The following is a 20,450-nucleotide window of genomic DNA, read 5'->3' on the forward strand; positions in this document are numbered from 1 at the left end:
TTGGCTTGAAATTTTGTAGAATACTATAAAACATAATTCTATACAACTTTCATGTTTTATACTAAGCCTAATTCGGCCTCTAACATCATGAACTGGAACCGGACAGAACTGAACTACAATTTTCCAGAAATCTGGAATTTTACGGTTTCAAAGGAAACTTTCTTCTTTTCTTGCTTCAATCACTACCACAACCTCTTATATAAGCTTAGATACAACATATACTATCCATACAGCAAGTATAGTCAGCAAATCCTTCAAACCCTAACTCATGAAACTAAAAAAAAAACATACACTATATCCACCCAAATCATGATAATAGCTATCATCCACCACAAATTTAAGGTGCTATGCCAAGTTAAACAAGATTAAGAGTAAGAAATGGGGAAATCAGCATTATTACCTTGCTAAAGTGATACCAAGAGCAGCCCTAGCTTTTCCTTCCAAAATTTCACCAACACACCACTAGCTAAACACTCAAGAAAGATTTTAATCGGTTTAGTTTTCTTTGGTTGCACTCAAATGGTTGGATTCAAGATGGATTGAAAGTTTTTTCTCTCTTGCTCTCTCTCTCTCCCTTAAGCTCGACCAAAACAGAAAGAAATGAAGGAAAATGAGCTAAAATGAGGGATAAAAGGCAAGAAAAAAAATTGATCCAAGCATCATAGGTGGGTGACACTTGTCACCAGCAAAGCCATGCAAATTTCTCTCTCTTTCCCTTGCATTTTTGGCCACAAATTTCGGCCATATGGATGAGGATGAGGGGGAAGATATTTTTACAAAAGTATCAAGGGTATGTGGTGGTAAGGAAGTGGTGGTCAAGTGGTGGGTTCAATCGGTAGTGCACGGTATACGTCGGTTCGCACCGTTTTTCCTTAAATCACACGTACTAGGATTTTTACATCCTATTCACTCACTTTTTATCATTGCTCCTAATCACATATTATTTCTCACCCAAAAGTCACTTTTACCTATCAAATTTGATTCTCACTCCGTACCGAATAATCATACTACGAAAAACCGTGAAAACCCTAATTCGCACTAACTTAAAACGAAAAGGGAAAAATCTTTATTTTCTGGTTCATTTGCACTTATTGTGGGGTGATTGGGTGGTAGGGTTATTATAAAATCATAAGTTCCAAATAAAAGGAAGTTTTTAAGAGAAAAGTGAGGGATTTTACAATTCTAGTGATTAAAATTAGGGTTTCAATTAAAATATGAGAGATTTAAGAAAACCGATTAGTCACAAGTAAATTAGAATTTTTGATTAAAATCTTAGGGTTTCTAGTCTTTTAAAACAAAATAAGGTTTTAAATCAAACCCAAAGAAATACACTTTAGTATTTTCTTTACAAACAACCTCCTAATTTTAGGGTATCACAAGTATCACGCCAGAACCCTTATTTTCTAATGTTTGTGAATGCAATAGACGAGAAAACAAGGAAATGTTAGTTCAACACATAACACATAACACATTAAGCAATTAGATGATACAGAAGGCAAAAAGAAAGAGGAACAAGGAAAGAGGGGTGGAATCCCTCCCTTTATGCCTAGTGTTCTTAATTAGGTACGGTCGACTCTATTCTAGGCGATTTCTAATATGAATGTATGAGGTTGGGCTCACTAATGCATCTAGACTCGACAAAGCTTCAGGTCTCCAAACCTTCAGACCACAGGCGGAGGGTCATCACTACCAAGGCCCAAGAGTTGGTGGTTCGAGTGATCCCTCGGACATTGCTATGCGCATGTCGTGCCACGGCCACATGTCCAAGTGGATTGATCCTAATCCTAACGGGTGGAGTGGTGTGATAACCACTAAAAGTAAAAAGAAATGATGGATTATAAAAGTAAAACGTATGCACGTGTGAAGTGTCCCTATTAAAGGGAGGGATTGAATACTATTAAATGCGGGTGAAGGTTGTAGGGTGGCTATCCCCTCCCCTAAGATGCAAGCGCGATATACAAACATAAGTGAATGAAATAAAAACACTTGATTCATCACATACACGGATATCGAGACGATTGCGCGCGTTAGATGTAAGAAAACCATAAAAAGGAAAAATGCAACCTAAAAACCTCCAAATGTGATATATAAAAAGGTCAAAAGAAAAAAAGAATTGATTAAATCAAATGTTCGGACTCTCTAAGTCCCCAGTAGAGTCGCCAAGTTGTCGCGCCTCATTTTTGAATAAAAAATAACGTGTTTATAAAAATGAATTTTGATTTAATTTTTTATTGAAAAATGAGTTTTTGTTTTTAGAAAAATGAATAAAGAAATGGGCCTAAATGGGACTAAAAAGTGCGACAATTTTGACCAAAAAATAGTCGTTTAAAAAGGATTTTCTCTACTTTTTCTTTAAAAATTCATTTTAGGTGACTTGGTACATCTTAACTCAATACCAAGTGGCGACTCTTATTTTTTATTAAAAATCCTTTTTAAACTATTATTTTTGGGTCAAAATCGTCGCACTTTTTAATCCCATTTAGGCCTATTTCTTTATTCATTTTTCTGAAAACAAAAACTCATTTTCAATCAAAAATTAAATCAAAATTCATTTTTATAAACACATTATTTTTTATTCAAAAATGGGGCGTGACAACCGAGAGTGCAGATATTCTCCGATCAGTTCACTGACGAAGATGTTGACATGTGGCACTGCAACTATGCTTAGGTTTTAACTTTTAATACATTGCCTTGCCTAAAGTTCCAAATATACCCTCATGTGGCCAGTGATTTTTTTTTGTTTTTGGTTTCAAGGCAAAGTTTTGGTGACACCACTACAAAAGGACCTAATTGGCCACAGAATTTAAGCTGAGGAATTAAATTGGTTCATAAACAAGTTAAGGGATGAAAGTGTTTTAGGTAAAAATGTTAAGTACTAAAATGGACACAAAATTTTCTTGCCCTTTTTTTTTGCGGGGTTTGCATTGGCAGCTACTTTAGTTTAGTTCCATGTTGTGTTATTCATAGTATTAATGAATTACTATTTTTTATTTACACAAAAAAGAAAATAATGCAAAACGATGGCCAAAAATTTAAATGGTGTGTAAGTTTAAATGGCTCAAATTCAGTAAATTAGAATGTAGCACATCAATGGTATATCAACTAAATATCATTGTGGATTCAATGGTAAGAAATCAACAAAATAGTCATATTTTTTTCTTGTCATTTATGCTTTATATTTTTTTAATACCCAAGATATGAATTTCATTATTGCATTTTGTTAGTTTTTTAGAGACATAGAAGATTGGTAAAAATGAAAAAGAAATCCTCCAAAACGATTCTAAGTGTAAAAGTAACAATTGCCTAAAATTTTTGCCTAATTAGTGTTGACATTAAAGGGATCAATATAATATTGATCGGTTGAACTATATCTTTTTTGTACTTACCTAAGAGTTCCCCTTCTGCTTCATCTAATTCAGATTTCATTGAGAAGTTGAGATAAGAATTTCTATAAAAATTACAATCAAATCAATTTTTTTAAAAGTATTAAAATTGAGAACTTTAAAACTTTGCACATACGTACAATATGTTTTCCCCTTCTACCTTAACTTAAACTACAATTTCCCTTCAAGCCGAAGAGAACTAGGCGCCACTGGCATCACTACTCGACGGACTAATCCATTAATTATAAATGATTGATATTTCTGGTTCAATTACCGCCACAAACATCTGGATTTTTCTGAAATAATATATTTTTTCCGTCCCATTGAAAGTGTCATACCTTTCATTTTAAATGTCCCAAAATATTTGTTATATTGAAAAATTTAAAGCATTTTTTAGTTTCTCCTTCTAATACAGTTATTTCCTTTTGATTATATGGACATGTCACATTTCGAACATAATCATCAATTGGATATGTCTTTTTTTTTTTTCAAAAAGGAGAACTTTCAACATTATTTATTGTTGATAAAGAAAAATTGTTGTTAATTTTTTTTGAAGCTCCCGTACCCTGTGAGGACCCGGAAAATTATCTTATATTTTATTTTATTTCTTGTCGCGCCCCATTTTTTGATAAATAAATAAATGGTTTAAAAAATGTATTTTTTGTGATTGGAAAATGAATTGTGATTTAAAGAAAAAAATGGGTCTAAATGGGGGGTTGAGAATGCGACGATTTGACCCAAAATTATAGTTTAAAAAGGGTTTTTGAAATAAAAATTGGAGTCGCCACTTGGTAATGAGTTAAGGTGTACCAAGTCACCAAAAAATGAATTTTTAAAGAAAATTATAGGAAAAAGTAGTAAGACACCCCTTTTAAACGACTCCTAGTCCACGTAAACCAAAGAAAAAGGTTCGGGAGTCACATTTGACAAAGGGGAAGGCAAGGATAAAATCCAAGGCACCCCTTTGACCTAGCCAAGGCTAGTTGCATGATTTAATAAAAAATTTTCTTGTTTTAACCAAAGAATTTATTACATTTGGATGCACTACATGAATGCAAACCCTAGACCTAGGGGTATTGGGGGAAATTTCTCTTCAAAGGTTGAGTGGTGCCAATCACATTAATTGTGAAGCCCAATAACGATCCTTTGAAGAAGTCACGAATAATGCGAGTGGGATGCAAATGAATGGAATGCATGTATGCAATGTGAGGACATGAGTTTGAAAAAGGTAATAAAAGACAATAATATGTAAGTGAAAATGTGCACGTGAGTGGGCAAGGTACGGTATGTGAAAGGATAATATGAAGTGCATGTGTGCAAGTAATGATAAAAGTGTTTCGTGTGCAAGTGAAGAAACATAAAGGTGCACGTGTGCAAAATGGGAGGAAAAAATGAAAGTGTGACGAGGGTAGAAAATGGTAGAGTGGATTTAAAAATGCATGAGCCTAGGGAATTCATGCATATTGGGTACGGGGAGACCTAAATCGTGACTCAATTTGCCCTTTTATAGAGGGAATACAAGCGTGCTAAGGCTTAGAAAAAGCCCCACTCGTCTATATCCCATATTTAAGGGGACTCTCAAGCAAATGAACCCTATAACTAGCATGAAATGCAAAAGCCCTAAAATGAAGGGAAAAGGGTTTCGAGGAGCATGCCAAATGATAAACTAAGAAAAATGCATGACATGTAATGAACACGCAAATATGTACTAACGAGGGGAAATCCCTAAGGGTCTAGCGTTGGACTAGCCCATTCTATGAATTCCTACTAGCGTTGGACTAGCGGAAACGTACATTCATCCATCACATTCATTCATGGCTATGGAAAGCGAGTAGACATGCCAAACACTCATAAACACATAGCACATAACATTTAGCATGCTCGACTAGATGCAAAGTCCTAACAAAGCAAATTAACACGTAGCAACTAAGCATGCAAGACACATAAGACAATTAAAGCCCTAACTATTACATTTGCTAGCTAGGCACATAACTTCGATAGGTCTTCATTGAATGCTCCTCCAAGCCCTATCTATTACATTAGGGAGACCCTACTACAATCTAAAAGGGGGAAAAGGAATAAAATAATTAAATCCCTAACTATTACAAGCCAAGAGGTGTACACATACCCCATTAAAAGAATACTTGAATAAAAGTAAAAGTAAATGAAATAAATGCAAGGAATTAAGGAGAAACAAGGAAAGCGAAATAGACATGCATATTCACATAACACGTAGGAGCACGTAGGGTCAAATGAAGTGCAAATGAGGGATAGAGTGTACCTCTCTTGAATTGACGCCCTAATGAAGTGAAATTACTAATTTACCCTCCAAAATAATAAATGGGTCAAGGTACCACTTAAATTATCAAATAATCACATGAAACAACCATTAAACACAAAAAAATGAAAATTAATCACGAAACGAAAATTTAATATGGAATAGACCATGCATGTGCAGGCAAAACTCGGTCTCGAATAAAAAGTTTCAGGAATCTAAAAATGGAGTGCTAAAATGGATGGTCTAAGGTGGAATCCCTCACAATCAATGCAAAAATCACGAAAGAAGAAATGGAAAATTATCTATCAAAGTTAAATAACAAGATTAGCTAAGCAAAACTTAAATCAAATGAAACCAAGACCATAAAAGCCTCCAAGTTATTAAGCTTTCATGATTTTATCCTAGAAATCTATTAAGATTGTTCACAACTCACATGAAAACATGTCAAGGCATAATCACGTAAAAGAGGTCCAATTACAAACATTAATCAGTCATGTGAGCCCAATTAGAACATTTAAAAACTTCGAAGGTTCAAGAGTGATGAAAAGGTCAAATCATGATTCAGATTGCAAATACTTTAGGATTCAATTGCAAGAAATAAAAATATAATTTGGCCACAATACAACAAAGGGGGACTTGGGGGGTTAAAGTGCAAGTTCTTGGATCAATATCCATGCAAAATCTCCATGCAAAGCTTACGGAAGCATTCTGCAACAAAAACTCAGCAACATATGAAACTCTCGGCAATGTTTTGCAGCAACATTTTTATGCACAAGGCTCCACAATTTCAGCGAAGCAAATTCATACAACAGCTTTGAAATTACTTGAATAAAACATAGCTAAACATCTCTTATCAAGGCAAATAGTTTGAAAGAAATTCATGCAGACATTTAAAAAAACTTCATGCAAACCGAAACTAAGAAACTTCTCATAACAAGAAAATTTGCTGCGGCCATGTTTCCAAATAAACACTTCAGATTTGAACACCAACCTTGATCATAAACCTTTCAATCAAACCTCTAAACATTATGACACACAAATGGAAAGTCCAAACCAGTCAAGACATAGAAGATACATCATGCTCATGCTGGAAAGTTTTATGCGAATAAATCAGCAATTCTGATGAATCTTCCAGCAAATGCTCAAACATGATTCAAATATTTTAGACTCAAACATGCCAACTCAAACCAAACTTCACCCATCCAATTCCTCTCTCCAAATAAGATCAGACATCAAGTTGAACGGCCAAAATTTGGTGAAACAAATGCAAGAAAGAAAACAGCAAAAGGTAAGACCGAATGCAGCAGCCCTTGTTTCTCTTATCTTAGCTTAAAAGTATTGACATGAAAAACTCAAATAAGCTCTACCCACTTGTCATCTAAAAACCACATGTAAGGAATTCACCCCCCTATTATCATCAAATGTCACCCAAACATAAACTACCTTGAAGATTCAAACAAAGACAATGGACAAAAATGCAGCAACAGAAAAAATGAAACTCACGGCAATCACCCTCAGCCCGCTATCATAGTATCTAAACCCCAACAAAACAAAACTCAAACAGCCAAAGGAAAAGTCACGGCTTCCGCATCTTGCTATTTGAAAAGGCAACAAGCACGCACAAAAGATAGCATCGAACAACAAAGCAAGAAAAATCAAAAGGGATTCCAGCCATTCCAGCCTTCAGCAACCCGAAAGATCAGATTTTTATCAAGATTGCTGTTAAAAAAGGTTTTAATCAACAGAAAAATTCGAGCTTTTCCACAAAGCCCTTGACAACAGAGACAAGAAAAGAAGGAAAACAAGACAGAACCCAAGATTCACAGTTCATCTCTTACTCAGCAGATTTATGGAAAAGAAGAAACAGACCAGACTTCATCCAAGGGCTTCAAGTAAATATCTAAAATATAGGTTTGATGAGGAACTTGGAAATATACCTTGAAAGGTTGGCAGAAGCCAATGCAATCTGTAAAAACCAGCCGATGAAGGAAGTTTCCAGCAATTCCTCCTCCACTTTCCTTGTGTTTCTCGTTCCTTCTCTTCCTAGTCGGCAAAGCCTCCCTCTCCTTGTTCAGCCGAAGACCTCTCTCTATCACTTTCTTCCTGGTTTTTCTTTTTGCCGTCACTTTCGAATCTCCCTCAATCCTCTCACAGATTTTTCCTCTCTGTTTTCTCGTTCCCTTCAGTCTCCCTCTTTGACTCTTGGTTGTATCTTTCTTTTTCTCAAACTCCAGCCGTCTGATTTTTATACGCCGCTACTTCCTCTCCCTCTCCATCTCTCGGATGTGGTTTCCCTTTTATATGGAACTCCAGGTTCCTAAACCCTCACCTCAATGGTGAGGATGAAGGCTTACCCTTGCCTTCATATCCAGCCATCGAACGGGCCTCTGTGATTGTGTTTTGCACGCTGCAAAAAATTGCAGCGTGCATGCCGCGATACCCTCTTTTTTTTTAAACTAATTAATTAATTAAACAAAATTGATAATAATAATAACAATAATAATAATAACAAAAACAACTTAATTAACATTGGATAAAAATAAATAAACTAGAAACAACAAAAAATGCAACTTTCCATTTTTCCTTTTTTCATTTTTCTCATTTTTCACTTTTTTTCAAAATAACTTAATAAAATAAAATGCCAAAAGGTTGAATTTAAAAGAAATAAACATATTTTGTGAGCAAATTTCTCTTTTTTTTTTCTTTTTTTTCCTTTTTTTCATTATTTTTTCAAGAAAACATTGAATTTAAACAAAACGACTAAAGTATATTTTTGAATGGTTTTTCCTTTTCCTTTTTGAGAAATTCTATGCTAAGCTTAAAAAAGAGCAAAACTAAAAACTAAAATTAAAACTAATACTAAAAAAATGAATAAAACCAAAAATGACAAATAAAAATAAATAGCAAATGAACTAGACAAACTAAAAAAGCAAAAATGAACAAAACTAAAATGAAATAACAACTAAAAGTGCGAAACAAACAATAATGAACTAAAATGCAAACAATCTGAAACAAAAATCATGAATTAAATGCAACATACAAAATTATTTAAAATTTGGTGTCTACAGTTTGCCCCTCTTTGTCTGAGTTTTGAAAAAACTTAAGACAAAAAAGTAGACACCAAATACCTACCTGTGTTATTCGGCTGCAAAATGATTCGAACGGACAGGAAATCTAAAACGGGACTGACCCGAACATGAATTTAAAACAGGACTGGCCTGAACAGAAAATTAAAACGGGACTGACCCGAACAGGAATTTAAACGGGACTGACCCGAACAGGAATTTAAACGGGACTGGCCCGACCAGGAATTTAAAACGGGACTGGCCCGAACAGGAATTTAAAACGGGACTGGCCCGAACAGGAATTTAAACAGGAGTGACCCGAACAGGAATTTAAAACGAGACTGACCCGAACAGAATTTAAAACGGGACTGGCCCGAACAGGAATTTAAAACAGGACTGACCCGAACAGGAATTTAAAACGGGACTGGCCCGAACAGGAATTTAAAACGGGACTGACTCGAACAGGAATTTAAAACGGGACTGACCCGAACAGGAATTTAAAACGGGACTTCACTGGGGAAGTTTAAACAATGAATTGAGCTTTTTACCTGAGAATAGTTCAACTTTTGTACCAAGAGGGAAATTTGGATCTTTGTGATTGAAGCGATAGCTGATGTTGTTTTTTATGATCGAGCTTTGCAAATAACATTGATCCCTGCTTACTGGGAAGCTTTGCCTGTCATTGATTTAGGCGCCAAAAGTAGAGTGGCTGCTTTTGTTTGTAAATGCAACATCCCTGCAAGAAAAGAAGAAATAATGGATTTGCCACCATTATTTGATCCGGTTTGCCTTGAGAATCGTGTAAACATGAGTCTTGTGATGTTTTTTACTTCTGCTCTGCGGCGTTTGCCTTAATCGAACTTGAAACCTTTCAATTTCCGAGACTGATAAAATACGGATGTACCACGTCACCCAATCTAGGTGGCAGTTTTGTTGCATTTTACTCACTGTAACTGATGATTGAATCCCTTATCTTTGCACAAACCTTAGGGTTTATCATTCATTTGAATTCAATGGTGAAAGAATGATGCGTGAAAATTTATCATATAACAATCAATGTATATGCAAGATTATTTCCTATGTCAGGCAAAGATGAGCATGCAAAAGAATGTAGACAATCATAAGCAGTCATACACAAATAATTGAGAACAACCAAGAGGTTCATAAAGATACATTTTGCAAAAGAATATTTGTAAAGAACAATACAAGTTTAGCCAACGAAAATCATAGTCAAGACTTTGGATATTTTTGCTTCGGAATCCGATACTGGCAGAAGTATCACAAATATGAGGAAAACCCTAAATGAACCAGGTCACCAGCTGTTCTTTCTCGTGCTCGTCTGTTGTGAAAAACCCGCCTTGGCGCCCTTTCGGGTTTTCACCAAGGTTGCCCCCACCCTTTTTGTTGTTTTGTTTGTTTTTTTCTCTTTCTTTTTTTTTTCTTCTTTTTTTCTTTTTCCTTCTTTTTCTTTCTTTTTTTTTTCGAGGCGCCCTTTCGGGTTTTCACCTAAAGAACCATGAAATATCTCGACCATGATCGACTCAGAAACATGAATTAAAGATTTCTGGCATCAGTAAAATGTATTTCCCTTATGAGATTAGGCGAAAACATTACGGACATCACCTGCCAGTTGATTAGCAAATTTCTAATAAAAATGCAGCAAGTGACGAAAACCAGGACTTTGGGCTTTTGTAATGAAGTCAGGTGGGGTGTTTTTCAAGAAAGGTTAAGGATTGAAAGCAGATTTGATACGAGGAGTGAAATAACTTGAGATTGCACTCTTTTGAAAACAAACTCTGAAACTGAGTAAAATTTGCCCCAGTTTGATCGGACTTTCTCTCTTTGCATTTTTCATTGCATTTTCCTCACTTTTGCATTTTTCTTTGAAAACTAAATTTGCCCCAGTATAGGGTTTTTCTTTTCTTTGTCTTTGTTTTTTTTTTTTCTTTTTTTTCTCATTTTTGCATTTTTCTTTGAAAACTAAATTTGCCCCAGTGTGGGGTTTGCAATTCTCAAGGGTTATCAAACGAAATTTGTCAATTCTGATGGCTCAAAGGGGACAAATAGAGATAAAATATTTTTAGTGTAAAAGAAGATGGCCTGACTTGCATTTCGCCATTTGCATGAATTTCTAAAGAAAATTTGCATGATCAAATGAAAAACTTTTTGCACATATCTGAGTTGATGGGTTGAGGGAATGTCCGTCCATCCATTTCCGCCAAGATAAGAGCTCCGCCAGGTAATACCTTTTGGACGATGAACGGCCCTTGCCAATTTGGAGCAAATTTGCCTTTAGCTTCATCTTGCATTGGCAAAATCCGCTTTAGTACTTTGTCACCTTCTTCGAATGCCCGCCGGTGGACTTTTTTGTTGTAAGCCCGGGCCACACGTTTCTGATAGCACTGACCATGACAAATAGCATTGAATCGCTTTTCATCGATCAAAGTCAGTTGCTCATGGCGCTGCTTGATCCAGTCAGCCTCCTCCAATTTAGCTTCCATGAGGATTCGTAGCGACGGAATTTCAACTTCAGCTGGTAATACAGCTTCCATTCCATACATGAGTGAATATGGCGTTGCCCCAGTCGATGTCCGGATAGAAGTCCGGTACGCCATTAAAGCATAAGGCAACTTTTCATGCCAATTGCGATGCCTTTCAATCATTTTGCGGATAATCTTCTTCAAATTTTTGTTTGCGGCTTCTACAGCTCCATTCATTTGAGGCCTATAAATGGCAGAGTTACGATGTCTGATCTTGAACTGCTCGCATAGTCCATCTACCATGTCATTGTTCAGATTCTTGGCATTGTCTGTAATAAGCGTTTCGGGTACTCCAAAGCGACAGGTGATATGATCTCTCAAGAAATTGGCCACTACCTTCTTCGTGACATGTTTGAATGACTGTGCTTCAACCCATTTAGTAAAGTACTCAATCGCCACCAAGATAAATCGATGTCCATTTGAAGCGGGAGGATCGATTGTACCATCACGTCCATACCCCACATTGAACAGGGCCATGGGGCAGTCATGCTATGCAATTCAGTGGGTGGAGCGTGTATAATGTCACCGTGCATTTGACATTTTATACATCTCCGGACAAAATCTATACAATCATGCTCCATAGAAAGCCAGAAGTATCCGGTTCTCATGATTTTCTTCGCTAGCAAATGGCCATTCATGTGAGGTCCACAAACGCCACTATGCACTTCTTTCATCATGTATTGAGTTTCGTCTTCATCAATGCACCTTAAAAGATTCAAATCTGAGGTTCTTTTGTACACAACTTCTCCACTTAAGAAAAATTTTGAAGCCATTCTACGCAGGAAACTCTTGTCCTTTGTATTAGCATGCAAAGGATAAGATCCTGTTTTGAGAAACTCCTTAAGATCATTATACCACGGAATTTTGTCGGAGGACTTGTCTACAACCCAACAGTGGGCAGGCTTGTCTTGAAGTTGAATCGGAATTGGCTCAATCCTCAATTCATCAGGATATTGGGTCATAGAAGCTAAGGTGGCCAAAACATCAGCAAATGCATTTCGGGCTAGTGGAAGATGTCTGAACTCCAAATTTTGAAATTGCTTGGCCAGAGTGAGCAGATTACAATGGTAGGGCAGAATTTTTGAATCTTTGGTTATCCACTGCTTCAAGGTTTGGTGCACGAGCAAGTCTAAATCACTGAAAGCTATCAACTCTTTGATTTCCATTTCCAAAGCCATTTTGAGACCAAAAATACAGGCTTCATATTCAGCCATGTTGTTTGTGCAGGCAAATTGCAATTTGGCCGCCGCAGGGTAATGCTTCCCTTCGGGTGAAACTAGAACAGCCCCAATTCCAACTCCGAGAGAATTCGAAGCTCCATCGAAGAAAAGCCTCCATTCTGGGCTTTGCTCACTTATATCGTCTGTAGCGCCTACGAATAAAACTTTCTCATCAGGGAAATAAGTATGAAGTGGCTGATAATCATCATCCCTTGGATTGTCCGCCAAATGATCCGCTATAGCTTGCCCCTTGACAGCTTTTTGTGAAGTGAAAACAATGTCGAACTCTGAGAGAATTATCTGCCATTTTGCCAGACGTCCAGTTAACATCGGCTTCTCCAAGAGATACTTTAAAGGATCAGATCGGGAAATAAGATAAGTGGTATGGCTCAATAAGTAGTGTCTCAGCTTTTGGGCTACCCAGGCCAATGCACAGCAGCTTTTCTCAATGAATGAATAATTAGTCTCATACTGTGTGAATTTTTTGCTCAGATAGTAGATGGCTTGCTCCTTCCTTCCAGAGTCATCGTGCTGACCTAGAACACACCCTACTGCTCCATCGAGTACAGATAAATACATAATCAAAGGTCGACCCGATTTGGGCGGCACCAAGACTGGTGGATGCAACAAATAATCTTTAATCTTGTCGAAAGCCTGCTGGCACTCCTCATTCCAATACAACGGTACATTCTTTCTCAATAATTTGAACAATGGCTCGCATGTGGCAGTTAGCTGGGCAATGAACCTCCCAATAAAATTGATCTTCCCTAAAAAACTTTTCACGTCCTTCTGAGTTTTCGGCACTGGCATATCTCGAATTGCTTTGATTTTTGCTGGATCTATCTCTATGCCCTTCTTGCTGACAATGAATCCCAATAGCTTACCCGCGGGTGCTCCAAAGGCGCATTTCACAGGATTTAGCTTCAAATTGTACTTCCGCAACCTTTCGAACAACTTCTTCAAATCAATCAAATGGTCTTCTGCCCTCTTAGACTTGATTATGATGTCATCCACGTAGACCTCCATCTCCCGGTGGATCATATCATGAAACAGGGTGGTCATGATCCTCTGATAGGTAGCCCCGGCATTCTTTAAACTGAAAGGCATGACTCGGTAGCAAAAGGTGCCCCAAGGGGTAATGAAAGCAGTCTTTTCTCTATCCTCTTCTGCCATCAAAATCTGGTGGTATCCAGCAAAACAATCACAAAAAGATTCAATTTCATGTCCGGCGGTATTGTCCAGGAGAATGTGAATATTTGGCAGAGGGAAATCATCTTTAGGACTGGCCTTATTGAGGTCTCTATAATCAACACAAACTCGCACCTCTCCACTCTTTTTTGGAACAGGGACTGGATTCGAAAGCCAAATTGGGTAATGGGAAACAATGATAATGTTGATTTTGAGTTATTTTTCAATTTGCTCCTTTATTTTGAGGCTCATATCTGGTTTGAATTTTCGGGGTTTTTATTTTACGGGTGGAAAAGAAGGGTCTGTGGGTAACCTATGCACTACCACATCAGTTGAAATACCAGTCATATCATCATAGAATCATGCAAATACATCTTGGAACATAGTCAAGAATTCAAGCATCTCCTTTTTCTGCCTTTCATTCAAATGAATACTAATTTACACCTCCTTAACCTCATCCTCAGTGCCAATGTTAACTTTTTCTGTTTCTTCCAGGTTTGTTTTGGTTTTTTCTCATATTGTTCAAGGTCCTTTGCAAAAGAATCGAATACCTCCTCATTATCACTCTCGCTTTGGAGCTCGAATTCACAAACCTCCAAGTCGTGAGTGATATAGAGATTGCCATTATCGTATTCCAGAACTGTGATATCCAAAGGGTCAAATAGTTTTATTTTTGGCCATCTGAAAGAATTAACGAATGTGGGATAATAAGCAAATAAGCATACAACAAACAAATGGTCAAGCAATACGACAAAAATATAAACAAATGAATAAGCACAACAACATGACAAGAACAACTTGTGCATTTTCATAAAACCTTTGATTGAAAGCAAATGGAAATGAAAACTTAACAATATTTACATGCGCAAACATTAGTCAAAAGTAAAATTGTTTTCATTGGCTATTTACAGATGCAAAAGTATTTTCATGAATTCAAATGAATGATAAACCCCTTTCAGTTTACCGAAACTCCTTCCGAATGGGCAGAAACTTGGCTGTCCAATTGGGAATTGATCCTTCAGGGATGTCAGGAAATTCAGCTTCGTCTGAAAAACTATCTTCAAATGTTGCCCCAACGAACAATTGGGCCAAACTAGCTTCAATTTCGTCAACTGGGTTAATTTCTGACATGATCACCTCGGCTGGTCGTGGGAAAGTATAATGCAGTGGTGGAATGTCAAGAGCCCCTTGCCTTCCTTCTTTCTTCGCTCTCTTGCGTTCCTTGATCTCTCTGATGTCCTTGGCAGTCGATCGGAAACCCAAACCAAATGAATCATTTTTCTCCACAATCTCCACTGGCTTCAGAATTCCTTGCAAATCTCGTCCCAGCCCTTTGTCAAATTCATAGCCTCCACGGATCATTTCTTTGGCCATCATGACACCGGCCTTTGGTAAAGCTCGCTCCTCGTTTGTGATCCAACTTACAGAGACGATATCAGCCGTGTTATGAGGAGTCATGGTGACATTGCGGCTTCCATCCTCTTTTGACCCAGAATCGGTGATTACAAGGCAATCCTCTTCGGCAAATATAGTTATCAGCTTGTCATTTACTACAAACTTCAGCAACTGATGCAATGAAGACGGCACAGCTCCGGACTTATGAATCCACGGCCTTCCAAGCAAAACGTTATAAACACTAGGAAAGTGCATGACTTGGCAGGTTATTTGAAATTGTGCGGGTCCCATCTCGACCACTAAGTCTACTTCTCCTATTGGCTCTCTTTGTGCTCCATCAAAACCTCGGAATACGGTCCCTGAAGGCCTCAGCTTGATGTCTTGCAATCCTAGCTTCTCCAAGGTGCTCCAAGGACAGATATTAAGCGCAGATCCGTTGTCAATCAACACCTTCGGCAGCATTTTTCCGTTGCACCTTACAACTATATACAGGGCCTTGTTATGTCCAATGCCTTTCGCCGGCAATTCCTCGTCAGAGAAAGTGATTTGCTTGGTAAATAACACATTTCCAACTACATGTGAGAAATTATCAACTGAAATGTCCTTAGGGAATTGAGCTTTGGTCAACACCTCGATCAGCGCGTCCCTATGCATATCTGAAGAAAAAAGTAGATCCAACATGGATATCTGGGCAGGCGACTTGCTCAGCTTCTCAACTACATTGTACTCACTTCTCTGAAGTCTCTTAAGGAAATCCAAGGTTTCTTTCTCGGTGATTGTTGGTTTAACGGGCGGCTCGGAGTTATTTGCTTGAATCGGAATGGTAGCTTCAAATGGACTTGCAATCTTCCCCGATCTGGTAACCACTGACACTTGCTTCTTTGCAATTGACTTTTCCCCAATCTGTACGTCAGGTTCATCATAATTCCATGGCACTTGTTGCAGACTTAGAACAGGCTCCTGCTTCGGGAATTTAATAACCACCGGCTCCGAAGACTCACTCTTAGCTGGCGTGAGATCCAAAATAAAGGGCTTTTCGTCCTCTTCAAATGGCAATTCTATGACAAAGGGTTGGTCTGTGACCCCAAACACTTCAGCTTCCCTTGCCAATTCTTTGTCTGGTTCCACGTACTCCGTATCATCCAGAATAACCCCAATGATATTGGCATGTTCCGGTAAAGGGTTTCTATTTACGTTTGGCCCTTGTGTCTCCCTTTTTCTGATTACAATCTCTCCAGATTCAACCATATCTTGGATTTTATGCTTAAGCGCCTTGCAATCAATAGTCGAATATCCAGCGGCCCCTGAATGATAAGCACAGACGGATTGCGGGTTATACCAAGCGGGCATGCCATATGGGTAGGTCGGAGGGGGCACCGTACCAATTTTCCCGGCAGCCTTTAATTGTTCATACAATTGATCCAGAGGCCTGCCTAGGTTGGTAAATGTACGGCTAGGGGGTCGGTTGTAAGGTTCAGGAGGTTGAGGATGATTGTAAACAGGTCTATTTGGGGTAGGAAATCTTGGGTTATATGGAGGGCGAGGTCGATTTTGGGGTGGATTCGGTTGAGAAATTTGAAAAGGGACTGAAGGTGGGTTAGGATAGCTTGGGCGAGGTCTAGGGTGGTGGATGTTGGTAGTATATACAGGGTGCGGATTTGAGTAGTAAGGGTAATGGGGTTGGTAGATTGGGCTGTGTTGGTATCGGGGTCTAGGTGAAGGGTTTGGTTCCAGATAAAGGTTGCATCCCCCTCCTTCTTTTTGAACGGCGGTTTTTTAACATTGCTTCCTTGACCTTGTAAAGCATCCAACTGGGATTTGAGAGCAGAAACATTAACAATTTTTCCGGCCCTCACAAAATCATCAAATTCCTCAAGTTTATTTACAATTGCAGCAAACGAACATCCGGTCATACGGAAAATCTCTTCGAAGTATGGAGGATCATGCGCCTTTATGAATGTGTGAATAATTTCATCCTCGGTCATCGGAGGCTCCACTTTCGCAGCTATCTTTCTCCATCTTTTGGCATATGTCTTATGATCTTCAGATGGCCGCCTCTTCGTTCCTTCCAAAGTAGTTCGGGTTGGTGCCAGCTCACAGTTATACTCATATTGTCTGATGAAGGCATTGGACAGATCGAGCCAGGTCTTCACTTCTTCTGGCTTTAAATTCGAATACCAATCGAGGGCATCCCCTTCTAAGCTCTCTGGAAATAATCTCAACGGCAAGTTCTCATCATCCACTGGCTTGCCCAACTTGTTGGCAAACAAGCGCAAGTGTGTCTTAGGGTTACCCGTTCCATCATATTTGTTGAACTTAGGGGTCTTGAACCCCACCGGCAGTTGCACGTTCGGAAACAGGCACAAATCATCATAATCCAACACCCCTTGTTTGTTTAGACCTTGGCTTTTCCGGATGAATTCATCAAAACGATCCAAGCGTTTAAGTAGCTTCATATCAATCTGGGCAGACGACTCTCCCATTTCTGGCTTATTTTTAAAAGTGTGCTCCGGTACCACAGGCTCTGCGGTAGGCTGATAAAAAGTTGGTGGGTTCAGATGCATGTTTGGGTCGCCTTGAGGCTGAAATCCTTGCCCATAAGGAGGATAGAAAGGAGGATTTTGAGTATAAGCATATTGCGGGTTGAAAGCTCCCTCAAACGTGGTTTGAAATGGAGGAATAACAAATGGTTCGGATTGTGGTTGTGTAGTGGGTACAGGCTCAGGTTGCACTCCGCTACTAACGAGCTCGTCAATCAACTTCTTCTGAGCGGCCATTTCTGATGCCATTTCCCCAAATTTTGTGAGTAACTCTGTCAACTGAACCCCAGGACTTGCGGCCTCTGGCTGGGTAGTTGTAACGGCCTTATCGGATGATTCTGGTTGAGTACTCATGTCTACACGATTCCTTTGGGCTTTACTTCGAGATCGCGTAATAATGGGGCTTTTCTGAAAAGCTATTTTGAAAATTTACCTGAGAATGCAAAAGACTTCTTTAGATAAACCAATCGTTACTAAATTTTCTGCAATTTATTCAAAAGAGAAAAAGAAAAAGAAAAAGACATGAGTTAGTAGCTATTCGAACAATTCGGATGCATGTCTTATTTGGAGAACCCTTTTTGTGCCAAGGGTAGGCCTAGCATGATGCAACACTTTCGGAATGAGACCCATTAATCAAACCTGTTATTTGACAAACACTTTGTGAAAAGAGATTCATTTCATTGCAGAAACCAAATACATCTGTTTACATCATATCGCGAAGGCGATTTCGTACAAGATCACCAAAGTTCCTAAGCCTATCTAGTACAGAGTCTTTACTTTCTCTAGCATATGGCATCTTGACACGTTCGGCTTGATCATATAATTCCCCACATTTCCGCTTCATCTCTTGGCGCCTTTCTCGCTCCTTCTCATATAACCTCTTGTTTTCTTCTGCCTTTCCTTTGTGCGCTTCGATGGATTTCTTCAACTGTACCACCTCCATATCCTTGGCTTTAATGATGGCTCTCAGCTTCTCAATTTCCTCATATGGCTCATGTTGCAACCCTTGCGTGGTGGAATCTTTCAACCAATCCTCGTATGGTGCGGTCATTACCCCCTTCTGTTTGAGCTCCGGAAGATAACGAATGCTTCTATCGTCGGATATTGTTCTCCAAGATTCAGTGATTTGGCTCTTCATAGGGATCTCTTTTGGGCATACCCCCTGATCAAAGAAAATGGTGACTTCACTAAACTCGAAAATTGGTGGCGGCCCCTGAATGCGACCTAGTTGTCTGAGAAATCTCTTCGGGGTATATGAGATGATTCCTTGAGTACCTAGCAAGAGAACACGTTCTGATTCCTTAGTGCGAAGTATCGGCTCAAAGCAGTCTGTCCAATCTAATACCCACCTAATGTTGAAATCTTGCAATGTTTCCAAGTAGTCCACACATTCGGATGCATTCTTTGGTAGATCTCCCTCGTTGACTCTTTTGGGATGTGTGACTACCCAATTATATCCAACCACCGGTAAACTATCGGCAACTGATGCTTGTCTCTTAAAATGTCCCGTAGCCCATATGTATAAAACCAAGTTCGCCCCATGGAAAAACTTTTCTCCCTTTCGACAACCAGTACAAGCTAAGAAAATATCTGCGAGAATGGTCGGAACTATAGAACATTGCTTACCCTGAATTCCTAAGAAAAGATCATTCACAATTTTTGCTGATTTAAAGTCTATCTTTTGATCTTTTCGCGGAAAGAGATAGGTCCCCGCCATAACTACCCCATATACTAGTAGCCTTTTGCGCTCCCATACGGCTTTGGAAGTGAACACAAAATCCGTCACATGCCTCTCGAATCCGTCGCGTGGCGCAAATCGTTCAAACAGAATATTCACGGCGACGCCCTGATCTGACCCTCGTAGCACGGACTCTTTCAATCCTATAATTTGACAAAATTCGGCCTTGTCGGAAGCAAATGGAAACACCAAGGCAGTTCCACGTGTGGGTAAACCAAGGAGGCCAGCTACTTCTTCGAGTGTTATAGTCATTTGCCTATTGCCTATTCTAAAAGCAGTACACTCGGGGTCCCAAAGATGAACTAAAGCCTCTACCAAATAATTGTTGGATTTGATCTCCTTAAAGTCTCCAATTGGTCCTAAAAATTGGGCTACTTGATGCAGTTCATTAGGTAACATGAAGGTGGGCCATTGTTGAACCTCAGTTGACGGTATTAACAATTGGTAGATGCGGCGAGGGCAAGCCATCTGATAATGAAGAAGGTAGTTTGTCAATTACCTTACCTACGAGTCTCATTCCTCCAGTTATGCGATAACTTAAACGTGCAGTCCCTTGAAGGGTTAAATACCCATGGGACACAAAAGGGTTGGTTTTATTTCTAAAACGGGATTCCCTACGTGGCGTTCCCTTTTTAGGATTTATGCATGATGCCATTTTATTAAAACAATAAAATATGCAATTTGAAATGAAACGTGACCTAAGGAACCCTTTATTTGCTAGGGTAGGCCTAAAATGGTATGGCATTATGAATTTATGAACGAAATACACCATAATTTGTCAAACGTGCAATAGCCTATCTACAAGGGTAGGTCCTAAAAGAATGTCATGTCAGACCTTTTATCTCTTAATGTTTGTGAATGCAAAAGACAAAAGACAAGGAAATGTGAGCTCAACACATAATCACATAACACATTTGGACAATTAGATAATATAAAAGGCAACAAAGATAAATAAGGAAAGAGGGTTGGGACCCCTCCCCTCATGAATAGTATTTGCTAATTTAGGGTAAGGTAGACTCTACCCTAGGCAATTCTAATATGGATGCATGAGGCTTGGCTTACTAATGCATCTAGACTCGATAGGTCATAGGTCCTCGAGCCTT

The 20,450-nt window shown here is 38.7% G+C and overlaps 1 protein-coding gene across 1 annotated transcript; it reads right to left on the bottom strand.

Moving 5' to 3' along the window:
- Nucleotides 1–14,629: 14,629 nt before the first annotated feature.
- Nucleotides 14,630–17,552, bottom strand: LOC140004751 (uncharacterized). The gene is made up of 3 exons (XM_072044895.1): nucleotides 17,168–17,552; nucleotides 14,867–16,373; nucleotides 14,630–14,690 (listed from the first exon to the last, which is right to left on the bottom strand). Exons 1-3 carry the CDS (start codon nucleotides 17,550–17,552, stop codon nucleotides 14,630–14,632), a joined length of 1,953 nt encoding a protein of 650 aa, XP_071900996.1.
- Nucleotides 17,553–20,450: the final 2,898 nt, after the last annotated feature.

This window comes from Coffea arabica, chromosome 4c, assembly GCF_036785885.1.
Source record: "Coffea arabica cultivar ET-39 chromosome 4c, Coffea Arabica ET-39 HiFi, whole genome shotgun sequence".
Lineage (NCBI taxonomy): Eukaryota > Viridiplantae > Streptophyta > Magnoliopsida > Gentianales > Rubiaceae > Coffea > Coffea arabica.